The 13,669-nt window shown below is 36.8% G+C and overlaps 1 protein-coding gene and 1 long non-coding RNA gene across 6 annotated transcripts; both read left to right on the top strand.

The window, feature by feature from the left end:
• Positions 1-828: 828 nt before the first annotated feature.
• On the top strand, positions 829-5,875 carry LOC103709591 (nucleosome assembly protein 1;2). 5 transcript variants are annotated; one of them, XM_039130427.3, is made up of 12 exons: positions 829-1,094; positions 1,222-1,265; positions 1,427-1,522; positions 3,584-3,676; positions 3,906-3,996; positions 4,080-4,141; positions 4,233-4,417; positions 4,508-4,685; positions 4,787-4,830; positions 5,102-5,294; positions 5,390-5,407; positions 5,488-5,875. In XM_039130427.3, the coding sequence occupies exons 1-12, from the start codon at positions 1,049-1,051 to the stop codon at positions 5,542-5,544; spliced, it is 1,107 nt and encodes a 368-aa protein (XP_038986355.3). In that variant the 5' UTR covers positions 829-1,048; the 3' UTR covers positions 5,545-5,875. The 5 variants fall into 5 exon arrangements, with proteins under 5 accessions (XP_038986355.3, XP_038986352.3, XP_038986356.3 ...); XM_039130424.3 differs by having other exon boundaries at positions 829-1,121; XM_089926599.1 differs by having other exon boundaries at positions 915-1,104; positions 1,226-1,265.
• Positions 5,876-8,415: 2,540 nt separating this feature from the next.
• Positions 8,416-12,488, top strand: LOC103709590 (uncharacterized). The gene is made up of 2 exons (XR_604473.5): positions 8,416-8,804; positions 11,997-12,488. It is a non-coding gene; the product is annotated as an uncharacterized LOC103709590 (long non-coding RNA).
• Positions 12,489-13,669: the final 1,181 nt, after the last annotated feature.

Below are 13,669 nucleotides of genomic sequence, written 5' to 3'. Positions count from 1 at the left end.
GCAAACAGCACAGACACAATAGAGGATATCACACTCTTCATCTTCTTCATCTTATCAAAATATTCCTGCTGTCTTCTCCATATACTCTCTTCCTTGCTCTCTCCACATATCTGCCCCCCTCTGACTTAAGCATCGGAGGGCCGGCGCCGGGGAGCCCGGCCACCGGCTTTTTGCAGGACTTACGCCCCTCCAGGAGGACGTCACCAGTCGGCGTGCCGCCGACCACCGTCCCCGCAGCGGAGCTCCTCCTTCCCCGGCTTCGCGGTAGCCCCCAGGTCCAATTTCCAGCAACACTAGACATGCTCAATACACCATCTAGTTAGTATATACCGTATTAGATATACAAGTTAGAGTCAGAAAATAAGAGATTAGAGGAGGAACTTGCTGTCTATAATCTACTGCAAGAGCAGCTTAAACTCTCGCAGGCATTTACGGAGGTATTAATTCAGCTATACAATTTAGGTTATATAATTTTGTCTCGACTTGATGCATTACTCCGTCCTTTTGCTAATCTCCCATGTTACATGCTTGAGGTTGGTTCGAGCATGGACCCATCAGTGACTCAATGTCCACTCAGTTCGGAGCTCAATCTCCAAGCTTCAGTAACTCGCACCCGAATTCTAAGTGGGTCGGGTCCTAAAGCCCGACCCGCTAATCCGATTTCCGGTCAAAAACGAAGACCCAGGTGGACCAGTTTGAAAACCCGAGGCGGGTTAAGTTCCGTGGGCTGTTATTGTTGGGCCGTCGTCACGTCAACAACCTCGGCCGGTTCGGTTCGGCCCACGCGAAGCGGTTCGTCGATATGGAGTACTTCTCGAATCTCGAATAGGGTTTTCCTGTGGTTCTCTGAAAAATTGGAGGGAAGCGGGACCCCGCCCGAGCGCGCCGTCTTCGGAGCGAGGAACGAGACCGGAAAACCCTACCCCCACGACAACCCCCACCTCTATATAAACCGCTCTCGCCCCTCGTTCCTATTCACGCTTTCCCCTCGCTCCCCTATCCTTCTCTTTAGGGTTTTGCTCTCTCTAGCATCTCGGCGGAGGTGACGATGAGCAACGACAAGCAAGAAGACAGCCTCAATCTATCCGATCTCGGTTCCGCTCTCCCCACTACCACTCCCGGTTTCCTTCCCGCTATTTCCCTCGGATCTCTCTCTTTTTTTTATTTCTTTTAATTTTTTGATCTCTGTTCTCATGTGTCTTGGTGTCTGTTGATGCGTAGCTCTGAGCGCGGAGGACCGGGTCGGTCTTGTTAATGCTCTGAAGGTGTTTTTTTTTTGCCTGAAACTCATTTTTCGTACTTTGATCGGGGCTTTCTTGCTTCTGTTCTGTCTTCGTCTTTGTTCTGAATTTGTGATTAGAAATCTAGGTTTTTTGTTCCATGTTTTTTGGAAAAAAAATTGTAACTTGATGTGTTCTTGAAACAGAACAAGCTGCAGAGTCTGGCAGGGAAGCAGTCCGATGTGCTGGAAACCCTCTCGCCGAAGGTCAGGAAGCGGGTTGAGGTGTTGAGGGAGATCCAGGTTTGATCTTTCTTCCCCGTCTCGATCCCTTATGTTTTTCGTCTCCCAAGGTTCCTTCTTGGTGCTTCTTCTTTGGGGTTTTACAGATTTTGGTATTCTTGAGCATCCAATCTTCCTCTTCTGTTGATTTACGTTCTGTCACGTCCATTTTTCTTATCAAGGTTTCTTGATGGTGATTATCTGTAGGGTCTACCGCCTTCTCTGTTCTTTTCGCGGTCCCCATATTCTGTCGGTGATTCTTGTTAGGGTTTCCGGTTCCTTTTATCTTTGGTGTATGTTAGGGTTTCAAATGCAAGTCAGATGTGGAAAAATTCTGTTTTTTGCTAATGCAAATACGAGGATGGAGAGACTTGCGTATTAAAATTTGACGAGAACGCTATGTATTACAGGTTTTGTGTGTATCTCTTTGGATTATCAGCTATTAATCCATGAGGGATTTTTCTTTAGGTCCATACTTTTGTTCATTGGCAGGACGCTTAAGTTCAGTGTGCTTCTCATTCAAAGCCCGTGTGAAAAAAAGTATTGTTAAAATAAGAAGAGGGGTTTAGGTACGCAAAAATTACTTAACCACGTTTTCTAAATTGTGCAGTAGAAGAGAACTTGAAAATTCCCTTGAGAGGGGGGGGGTCTTTTTTTTGTTGGAGGGGGGGCGGTCTTTTTTTTTGTGTGTGTGTGGGGGGGGGGGGGGGGGGGGGGGTTGGAAACTTGGTTTCTTGAAATGTGAACCAGCAAAAATTACATTCTGACTAACCTACTTGTTATATGGTCCGTGTTCAAGTCCGCTGGATGTTTTCTTTATTTTGGCTGGCTAATTAGCTGGTTGATCTATTCTTTGATGAATAGCGGTACCAGTTGTAGTAAAAGGTACTTCCTTGGTTAGTGCTTCAAGCTTCTTTGCAGGCAGGTGGTAAAATAGGGGTAAAATAATGTGTCTAGGTTTGGGATATGTGGGGCTGAACATTCACATATAGCAAATTTATGGATCATGAAAACATGGTTTTAAAGCCCCTATGGTGCTCTTAACAATTCAAACTTCTTATTTCATTCAAAATCGAGTCATTTTTCTTTTCTGAATCTGTTATTATATTCATTAGTTCTCTGTCTAATCATAAAGTTTGAATAAGAGTTACTAAGGATAGACTGAGGGTTTATTGGTATGTGCAATTAAAATTTGATGACATGTGTGGAAAGGTTGGGAATCTAATTGAAGGTCTAAAATTTCACGGAAGTTGCGATCAAGGATTTGAAATGGTGACAACAAATTTCACTTGTTATAGGATGATTCTCAAAGGAAAGTTGACCAGCAAGTGTTTGGGGTGAAACTTGTGGATTATGATGAATAGATTCCTCTGTAAGTTGCAATCAGAGTTGTCAAAGGCTCAAGGTGCCAATGTCGCTTGAAGCCTAGGCACAAGGTGCAACGCAAGTCATATGTCTTGGTGAAATGATGCCGAAAAATATATAAAATAATGAAGACATCAATGAATTATCAACTAATATGTTTAAAACAATTGTGCATGGGATACCACTATAAATCCTAATTTTGCACCATGCAGTTGCTTTTGCTTATCGACCACTTGAGACTAGGTGCACACCTAGGCAGATCAGATATACATTGGATGATGCTTCAGACTAACTTCCCTGAGTGTGAAGTATAGTTAGGTTCATTTGAATGTCTCGAAGAATCTCGGATGTGCTACATACATGAGTAGTGGTGAATAAATGTTGATAGATGGAAAGTGAAAGGCGGAGGCATTTACTCTGAGTTCTAAATCTGCTCCTCTTCTCCCATTGAGCCTCTTGTTTTTTACATCCATGAACCTTGAGAAAAGTTTACGTATTATTTGATTTTTTTTTTGCTTTTTATGAAAAATGGCTGAAGGATTTTAGTTATACAGATTGATTATTTGTGTGATTGAATGGTGCAACTGTGCAAGCTACATAGATACTGTTTTTTTACCTGAAAGTAGTGTGTGTGTGTTTCAAGTCAAGTTTTATAATTAGGCCTGCAAGTTTATTCGTACTGATTTCATAATATTCTTGCGGTCTTTGATTTTCTAGAGCCAACATGATGAACTTGAGGCAAAATTTTTTGAAGAAAGAGCTGCACTTGAAGCTAAATATCAGAAACTTTATGATCCGCTTTACAGCAAGGTATGCTCTTTAATGGTGAATAATGTTATCAGAATATATGATTACCTTTTCCACAACCATTTTGTCAGGTGCTCCAAGAATTTCTAATAATTAGTATGTTTTCTGTTGGCTTGTTTCAGTTGCTATGCCATCATCACCATTAGTGACACTTAATGGTTATTCTATTGTTTTTTGTATCTTTCATTTTTCTGGTCTTTGCTCATGAAACTTTTACCATGTAAAAATGCAGAGATATGAGATTGTGAATGGTGTGGTTGAAGTTGAAGGTGTTACAAATGAACCTGCGGAGGAAAACCCAACAGAAGATAAAGCTACTGAAGGTTTGTACCAGAACTTGAGCTATCAGATGTTTGTTAAATTTATTTCTATTTTCTTGTATGCTTATTGTGCTTTCTTGCCTCAGAAAAAGGTGTACCAAATTTTTGGCTGAATGCTATGAAAACAAATGAAGTGCTCTCCGAGGAGGTAATTGAGAGTATGATGCATTTCTTTTGTTCCTTCTATTCCTTATAAATTGGATATATGACTTATGAAAGTTGGATTATGATGATTCCAGATTCAAGAGCGTGATGAGGGAGCTCTCAAGTATCTAAAGGATATCAAGTGGTGCAGAATAGATAATCCCAAGGGTTTCAAGCTTGAGTTTTTCTTTGATCCTAATCCTTATTTCAAGAATGCCATCCTGACAAAAATGTATCATATGATTGATGATGACGAACCGATCCTAGAGAAAGCAATAGGGTATTTTCTTTTCTATTTATTGCTAAATATTTTTCTTATAAGTTTTTCCTTCTCTATTTAAAGTCTCATGCCGTTGTTCATATGTTGCAGGACTGAAATTGAATGGTTGCCAGGAAAGTGCTTGACTCAGAAGCTTCTGAAAAAGAAGCCAAAGAAGGGCTCAAAGAATGCCAAGCCCATTACCAAAACTGAAGAATGTGAAAGTTTTTTCAATTTCTTTAGTCCACCTCAAGTCCCTGATGATGATGAGGATATCGATGAAGACATTGTAAGTTGACATCATTACCTGCCTTCCTGGAGAAAAATAAGAAACTATAAGGACTAAATCAAATTAAAACAATGGCTTATCTTTTGCCTCTCTTTGAACAGGCTGAGCAGCTACAGAGTCAGATGGAGCAAGATTATGATATTGGGTAAGCCCTTTTTTCTCCCTCAAGCAGCCAACCAAACCTACTGCAGGTTGAAGAAAAAACAGATTAGAGGGAGGTGTTGATTATGGAAAAAAACAAAATCAAGTTAACATTTGCAGAGGCAGTTTTTGATTATCTCATCTCTGACATTTTGGTTGCTAGTTCTTATAATGATTTGCCTATAAGATGAGGATTGAGATAAGCCTTATGATTACTGTGTAAGCTCATGCATGCTCCTAGATGATGCTGAGTGGGTGGTGTCATTGTCCTGCAGGTCCACTATCAGAGACAAGATTATTCCTCATGCTGTTTCGTGGTTCACGGGGGAGGCTGTTCAGGAGGATGATTTTGAGGACTTAGAAGAGGATGATGAAGATGAAGATGGGGAGGATGACGAGGAAGAGGATGAGGAGGATGAAGATGATGATGAAGAAGAAGAGGAAGAGGAAGGAAAGACCAGGAAGAAGGTATGTGTCTGAGATTTCTAAATTTTACTCTTTTTAGGTCTGAAATATTTGAGAATCGTGTGCTTACTTTTGATCTGCTTTATTGTCCCAAGCAGACAGCTACAACAAAGAAGGTGAGATATCTACTCACCCACTTGATCTTAATCTGCATAGTTCTTAATCTATATTCTAAATGATGGTTATCTTACTGCAGAAGAGTGGAGGGGATGGTCAACAAGGGGATCGGCCTGCGGAGTGCAAGCAGCAGTAAGGCTTTTCTGGAATGAAGTATTTTTCGGGCTTTCTAGAGTGTAGGTTGGAGTATCTGTTTTCAGGTGTTGGCTAAGTGAAGTGATGCGTTCTCATTCCATGCTGTTGTTTTATGTGGAAAATATGAGGAAGAGGAAGTTTTGGTGTCTTCGACATTTTTATACTACCTTTAGTTTATTCTTTTACTCGCCTTGCGTGAGACGGTTGTTAGATTATTTGTATGCCTTTTTGGTCGGGGAAGATTTTTGTACTGCCTTTCCAGCGTATACCTGGATGAACTATTAATTGTTATATTTATATATAATGGTTATTGTGCCTTCCTGATTTTTGAATATGATGCTAGTATGCTTTCGTGGTTCTGAATGTACTGCAGAGGCTTCTGTAATTTATGCATGCAAAGATTGTTTTTTGGGGGTTGATATGTTCCTTCTCAAAGTTGTAGAGGGATCCATGGTTTATGGTGAATGCCTACATCCATTCTGTCTTGAGAATTTTGTACTTCCTTTTTGTGCTGTGGTATTATTATCTTGAATTTTAGGGAAAAATAAGAACAAGACAATGCATTTTTTTTTGTTAAAAAATAGTACGGAGAATAATTGATTCAAATAGTTTTGCTATGAACTGTGAGACATGGATGCCCCTTGAATCCACATCCAGTATATTCTCTCCCCTCCCAGGCACATCTACTGTATTCTCTTCCTTTTATTAGCCATTTCTCATAATATGCCAATGAAAATGCTTTGGAGATTCGTTATCGCGGCCTACCTCATGCTATTGCCAATGTTATGTTCAGCTGCTCTCCATGAGCTTCACCGATTCTTTCTAGTTGCTTCAATCCTTTCTTGCTGTTGCTTTAATATCTTCGGAGCCCACGGAACTATTTGTATGTATGAAATTAGCATCCCAGCAATACACTTATGTAAATTGAAGATTAACTAAATAATTGTAAATTATATGTCCATTGTATTGACGTAGTTCTGCAGATTAGATATCTCGGATTAATCTAAAGAAGTTTAATGGCCGCATAAAATAGCTCAAGATGTTCTATTGTTTGATATTTTTGGAAATAATCAAGAAAATTTTGATTAGATGGAGCAAGTCTCGGACGCTTAAACATATTGGATATGAATTTTTTTGGCTAGATTCTATAAATCAAACACAAGTCAAAATTAGTAAGTTTCATCTTTTGCCCTTAATATGAATAAAAATCTTCTGGTGCGTGCATCCGAAGAGATTGTCTGGAGTTTTTTTTTTCTTGCCATGTACACATCTATATGAATCTTGAAGCTAAAATTGAAGTCCCAGATGGAGGATACTCCTAACGAGATTTCTCCTATCTCCATTATTTCCCAAAAAAAGGGAAAAGATCTACAAAGGGATCTCAGTTTCTTCCTAATCCTGTTCGTCCGTAGCCACTGTAGCTTTCGTCCGTGGTAATTTTCGGCTCCCTCCATTGTGAAGGACCTTGAATCTTTCATTCTCCATCAGTCCGTAGCAGCCACTGCATCCTCCTCTGGAGTCCCTCCCAGTATATCCCTCTTGTTTTTCCATTAGGGCTCGCCAGTTGCTAGAGAAAAGGTCAAGGCTCTCTCTCATTTTTGCATTCTTTTTCAAATACAGAATTTAGAGTTTTATGATACATCATTTATATGAAGCCAATACACATTTGACAGCTTTCTAATATATACTATAAGTTTTTTTAATACATATTCAGCAACAATCTAATATATACCTTTAGTACTATCTATACATAATTCTCAGATCATGGTATTCATCGATACACAGTCTGTAATGAGCTAATACATATCCGGCAAATTAGTCAAGTGTGTTTTTAATGCTGGTATCGATACATAGTTTTTAGGATATGATGTTTACTAGTATATACTTTATACGAGAAGAAAATATATATATATAATGACAGCGATAGACCAACATGGTAACCCATATATATATATATATATATATATGGTAATAATAGAGATGGGTGGGACTCTATTAATAGGAGTTACCTCCCTCTCTCCGTCTCTTTAATTTACTTCAAGATTCATTCAGCTTAGTACATGACAAAAAAAAAGAAATTGAAGGAGCCCAGACGGTCTTCTTTGGTGCACGCGCCAAAAAATTTTTGTTCCCTTAGGGCTCGTTTGGTTCGCAGAAAGCATTTTCCCTCCTAGGAATATGATTTCTGATAATAAGATTCCTAGGAAGAGAATGTTTAGGAATGTACTTTTGGTATATTTGGTTAAACATGGAAAAGTGGCATTCTCATAGTGTTTATATTTGGTTGACCATCCACTTTTCTGAAAAAGTTGCGTAATTCCTATTATACCCTTAATAAAAATTATGTCTTTAATGCCTCTTTAATACTGAAGGGTCTTTTTGGAAAAAAATAAAGATAAAGTGATTTCCGCCTCATGTGAAAGTAATTTTTCCATATTTCTTATGGAAAAGACTTTTTTCATTAAATGTGAGAATCATATTTCTATGGGAATACAACTTTAGTTCATCTCTTTTCTTTACAAACTCCAACTAAATAAGAGGCATCTTGTTACTTTTTCGTTGACCATACTTTCCTCCTTTTTCCGTGAACCAAACGTGTTCTTAAAAACATTGCACCAACATTCTATTACTATTAATTAATTTAGAGCATTTAATGTGATTTAACGCGTCCGATTCGGATCCAAAAATTGCATCCTCAAATCAATCATACATGGTTACTCACCAACAATTAATTTTCTTCTCGCCTCTGCACTGCAATTCTACGCATCGCCTTTTTGGAGACATTAACAAAAAAAAAAGGAAGATCGACTGAATTCTATTTACTCGATCAAAGTTTGTACTAAAAGACGGGAGGGAAAGGCAACTTGTACTTGATCGTCTACCACCAGCATCATCGCCATCAGCTTTCAGAGTCCTAAAGCGATCCAAGGGAAGGTACCACCAGTTCGCGATCCGATGTTCTACTTTCCTTTTTTCGATCTTACGACGACCCAAACCAAGTCAGCCTCGGAAAGGATGAGGGTGAGGGGAGAAGTTCGGCCCAAGCCGAACTCCCCCCGACCTCCACGTTTTTCTTTTTAAGAACGGACGAGTAGGGGAAGAGGAAGTACTCCTCTACCTCCCCGTTTCTCTCTCTTTAATCCCACATAGAGATCCACTCTCTTGATCGCTGCCTCTCCCTGCGTTGGCGTTTTTGGAGAAGAAGAAGAAGAAGAAGGGAAAAGAGAGAGGAATCCAAGTAATCCATATATCATCTTTAAGGTGAGCCTTCTCTTCTAAGCCAATCTATATTTAGACTTTATAGTAAATAATTTTTGAGAGATGTAACGGAGTTGGATGTGCTCATACTAGAATGGTACGAAGGAATCTGTATTATCAAAAAAAAAAAGTAATTTAGTTTGTGAAATTTTTGAGGTCTTGGATAGGATTGTAGGAGAAGAAAGGTTTTCGAGTGCTCATGATGGTGATCTCCGAAGAATTTTGATCTAGAAGTTTAGAGCTTCATTGTGAACTGATGGATCAGCAATTATGCAAATATTGTTTGATTGGCCAAAAAAATTGTCTTATTGATCTGATGTGCAGTGATAGACAGAACAGAATATTGAATTCAGAATTGATTGGAACCTTAATTAGATATATTATTATGACACAATTTTTGGTAAAGAAGTTGTTGTGATACTTCCCTTTAAATCTGAAAATTTTTAAGATTTAGTTTGATTGGGAAGTACATGAGATCTTTAGATCTATGTGGTTGATTATTGAACAGGATAGATTCTGGGACCTAGATTTCGGGTATTTCATACATGGCTTAGATATGGTATTTGGTTTTGAAATTTTCCATCTTGGAGTGTGCCTTAGTGCAGTTATTACCTGATGAATTTTATGAATTTAGGATTCCTCAGTAGGAAGACATAAATTTATGATTTGGAACAGCTACCATTAGAATAAGCAGAGAATGATCAGGAAACGAGCATCTTATCATCTTATTTTAGATTGTTTTTTTTAGATGCTCGAGGAGTTGATGGTGATGATTGCTTACCCACATGTAAGTAAATATCCGCCGCATATGCTCTCTTTATATTATAAATCTTTATTTTATATATCTATATCTTCAGGATAAAGAACATAATTGATTATTCTCCATATATGTGAATGTTTCTATGAATGGCTTCGCTTTTGAATTATCATGATATTAAAAAAAATATGAACTTGAAATTTTATTTAGAAATTATAAAATAAACCATGTCATGCTTGAAAATTTAATTTGAATTATCTACGATTTGAATCAAAGTGCTTGAATTAATTTTGGGCATTGGACTAGTCATGTATTGTTGATGCCTTATCATGAGTTGGAAATATGATATTATCAATATTTCATCATGGGTTAGAAATGTGGCAATATGGTGTCCTATTATGAATTGAAAACTTGGCAATATTGATGCCCTATTATAGGGTATCTCTTCAGGGGCTGGAAAATGACCATAGCTTAGTCCAAATGTGGTGATTGCTTGTGACCTTTTATTATATATTGGGTTATTTTTATTGGTGGAAAACTATAATATGGATTTGTGAAATAACAGAAATTTCTTATTATTGAAATTAGGAATTTTCATGCAAATTGTGGAATTTTATTGAAATTGAAATTTCTTATTATGATGTGTGCATGCATGGTGAGATATTTGCTAAACTGTCGGGATCACACTCCCTCTTAATAATTTCTAAAGAAGCATGACACCTAGAAATTCTTGAAATTGCTTATTTTGAGACATATGAAGAGATCAGTAGAATTGAAATCTAATTGAATTTTTAGATTTTATTTATTATTTTAGAGATTTTGAAACTTGGATGATTCAGTTTAATAGTTTGTATTTTTGGACATTGGTGTTGATAATGGAGGTTGTTATTTTAAGTTTGTGGTCAGAATATTTAGTTTATATTTGAGGACTTGATATTTTAAATCTATATTGGTGTCTAAAAAACTAGTGCTTGTATTGTCTCCAATATTACAAGTTTTTGTATAAGTTTTAGTGCCTTGCATATTTCATAGAATCATGTCTTGTAGGATATGCAGCCATTTCCCATGCCCAACATTGTGCAGTGAGTTTGGGAGGTGACACATGTTAGAAGATATCAAAGTGGAAGTAAATGATATTGCATTTTTTTTTTAGTACTAGAAGCATTTTCATGCAGCATCCAGCATCCCCTGAGTGAAGACTATCTCTTATTCCCCAACTCTCAAATTTCTTTGATAAAAGACTCATGTCATTGCCCTAATGATTGAAAAACTAAAAGGAAAAAAAAATCTGATATTACCCTACCATCTTGCATTGAGTTGGAATTTTGGGCAACCAAACTTATCAAGTTGTTGGATCCCCACGAGGCACGCCATTATTTGTGAAAAAACGGTGATTGGAACCTCTTTTTGGACTAAACAAACTAGTTTCTATTTAAAATATGCATGGTTGCAAGAAAAATTGTATAAGAAAAATTATTTTCTTGAAAAACTTATACTTTTTTTAAAAAATATTACAATATGAAATTTATGACAATAATTTATTTTCTTGCAATCGAATATGTCCTTAGGGCTTTTCTCTTCCTTGCACTTTATCGGAAATTCCATAAATTTTACCTTTCTAGGACTTCTCTTTTTAATAAGTTCCTTTATTTATTGTTTATTAGCATAATATCTTCTGTAAATATTGTGTCGCTTCTTTTTTAAATTGACTCAAAATGATGAAACTATATGTATTTGTTGTTAAAACATCCATCCATATCCTTTTGGCTTGCTTATTGAGTCTAGGCGAATTAAGTCTGGTTTAAATCCCAATTAACAAGTTTAAATTTATGCCTATAATCTATACTTTATGTAAAAACAAAAATTTTGAAGTTGAGAAATATTTCATTCTGATTTCTTTTGCTATATTTCTTTCAGAAATACCCTTTCACATCTCTTACAAGTTACAATACATAGCAAACTCCTACTTAAATAATTTTTACTATTTTCCTAAAAAATAAAATAATTAAAATCCTATCTTTTGACAAAGAAAGAGAAAAAATAATTAGGTTTTTCAATTACTCTTTTAAGGATGATAATACAAGAAAATTAGGTGCACGAGGGATCTACCATTCTGCTTAGAATTTATGCATGCAAACACAATTTAGAATTTTGCGTTGCTAGTTTGACTCAAACTTTTATCTCACCAATAGATAGATGGGTTATGACCGATATTGATTGTTGGTTTGATATTGCAACAATATGATTCATTTGTTCTCTTCCATCTTCGATCATCGCATCAACTTTCTCAAAAAATAGACTATTTTCAAGCTCTATATATCCAAAAACTCCAATTTAAATTTACGCCTTCGGTTCATATCCATAAACTTTGACATGAAAAAGAATTTCCTAGCGTAATATATTCTATGTTCGATATCATTAATTCTTTTCTTGTGTAGATGGGTGATGCCGTGAAAACAAAGTCTAATAACAAAAGAGAAGTCCCAGCAAGAGCTCACGAAGAGGTGCTAAGCGAGCCATGCAAGCAAATGAGTTCACCATTTACGTGAGGTCGTGGACCTCGAAGATATTGGAGCTTCCGGCGATGGGTTCTGATAGCATCAACCGTATCAAGGAAATGATGTTCTCCAAGGAAAAAACACCGAAGGACCGACAAATTCTCATATTTAAAGAGCAAGAGCTGGAAGACCACCAAACTTTGGATCACTACGGTATTAAGAACGACTCCTGGTTAGATCAGCGCATGAAGCGTTATATGCTAGATATTATTCCCTAGAAAAATGAAGCATCAGTTTTCTTTTTTTTTCCGTGAAGTTTTTTTTTTCCTTTCTCTTTGGAGAGAAAGAAAAGTGCAAACTTACTGTTAACTATTTAAGTGTTGCATTGGAGCTCCGCAAATTAAAAACAATAGTATCACATCATATTTGCTTGATTGTGATTTACTGGATGCATGCTCTCGCAAAGATGTAAGACTGAATCTTGCATTGCAACCGGTCAAACTTGGGAGGGTTTAGCAGTTTCGGAGCTGGTCTATCACCTTTGTATGATTCAAAATTGCGGTGCACAAGCCTCGGATATAACTAGCAAGATAGCAGCAGCTAAGAGAGATTAGGCTAAATATTTACTGAGGATTTGTTTGGTTCGCAGAAGAAAAAAAAAATTTACTAGAATGTTTTATATAGAAAGCTGATGTCTGAGTATATGCTGCTTGTGAAAGTAACTTTTGCATATTTAATTGACCATATAAAAGTAGCACATTCCAGCATCCAGAGTAGCTTATGCTTGGTCTACTTTTCTAAAAAAAATATAAAATACTTGTTATGCTATTAATAAAGAAAAAGATCTTATTCTATTCCATCTAAAAACTTAAAAGGCACTTTTGAAATAAAAAATTACTCCAATTTTCAGCTGATGGGACTTGAACTTTTTTACATCCCATATGAAATTTTTTTCTATATAATATCAAAATCTTATTTTCATAGAAAAGCTACTATCTGGTATCTCTTCTTTATTCCCAAATGAGTCCTAAAATGATGCGGCGGGAAGCCTGGGGACAAGCGGTCAAAAAAGCTAAGTAGCTTCTATTTATCGATTTTAGATCATCTTGGCCAAAAATCAAGTCTCCATGAAGGGAAAGAAAAGGCGAAGATGATCTATAGCTGCTAGGTCTCCAGGAATGGAAAGACAAGGCGACACGAAATGAACTCTCCTGAAATGAGAATGGAACAAATACTGCCGCTCTAACTGATCTGATAGGGTAAAACTTAGAATTTAACATCAGCCCTTCGGCAGAGCACCAGTATATTTTTTCCAAATCTTGAAGTGGATCCTAAATATGACGTGGATCGGCATGGGATCCATAATGCTGATGTCGATTGATCGCGTAAAGCTAGATTTTTACGTCCTAAAAGCGACGGTTCCAGAATGGTTTTATTATGGCATGCATATGAATATAGCATTTCAATAACAACTGCCATTTGATTGCTATCCCGATTATAATATTTATTTGTTAGTTGATGTTCGTGATTTTTCTACAAAATATTTATTTTAAAATTCAAATTTTATATCACTTTTTTATCCAAAATATTTATACCTCCAGAAACAGTAATAA

This window comes from Phoenix dactylifera, chromosome 12, assembly GCF_051530095.1.
Source record: "Phoenix dactylifera cultivar Ajwa chromosome 12, Ajwa_hap1_PhDact_Kaust_v1.1, whole genome shotgun sequence".
NCBI lineage: Eukaryota > Viridiplantae > Streptophyta > Magnoliopsida > Arecales > Arecaceae > Phoenix > Phoenix dactylifera.
The sequence above is the reverse complement of the archived record's forward strand: the minus strand, read 5'-3'. Positions and strand labels throughout refer to the sequence as shown.

Bases quoted from the DNA above. Each gene is read 5' to 3' on its own strand.
- LOC103709591 (XM_039130424.3), top strand. From the start codon at position 1,049: ATGAGCAACGACAAGCAAGAAGACAGCCTCAATCTATCCGATCTCGGT. The intron at 1,523-3,583 runs GTTTGATCTTTC...TTGATTTTCTAG, and splicing joins AGGTGTTGAGGGAGATCCAG to AGCCAACATGATGAACTTGA. The intron at 4,831-5,101 runs GTAAGCCCTTTT...ATTGTCCTGCAG, and splicing joins GAGCAAGATTATGATATTGG to GTCCACTATCAGAGACAAGA.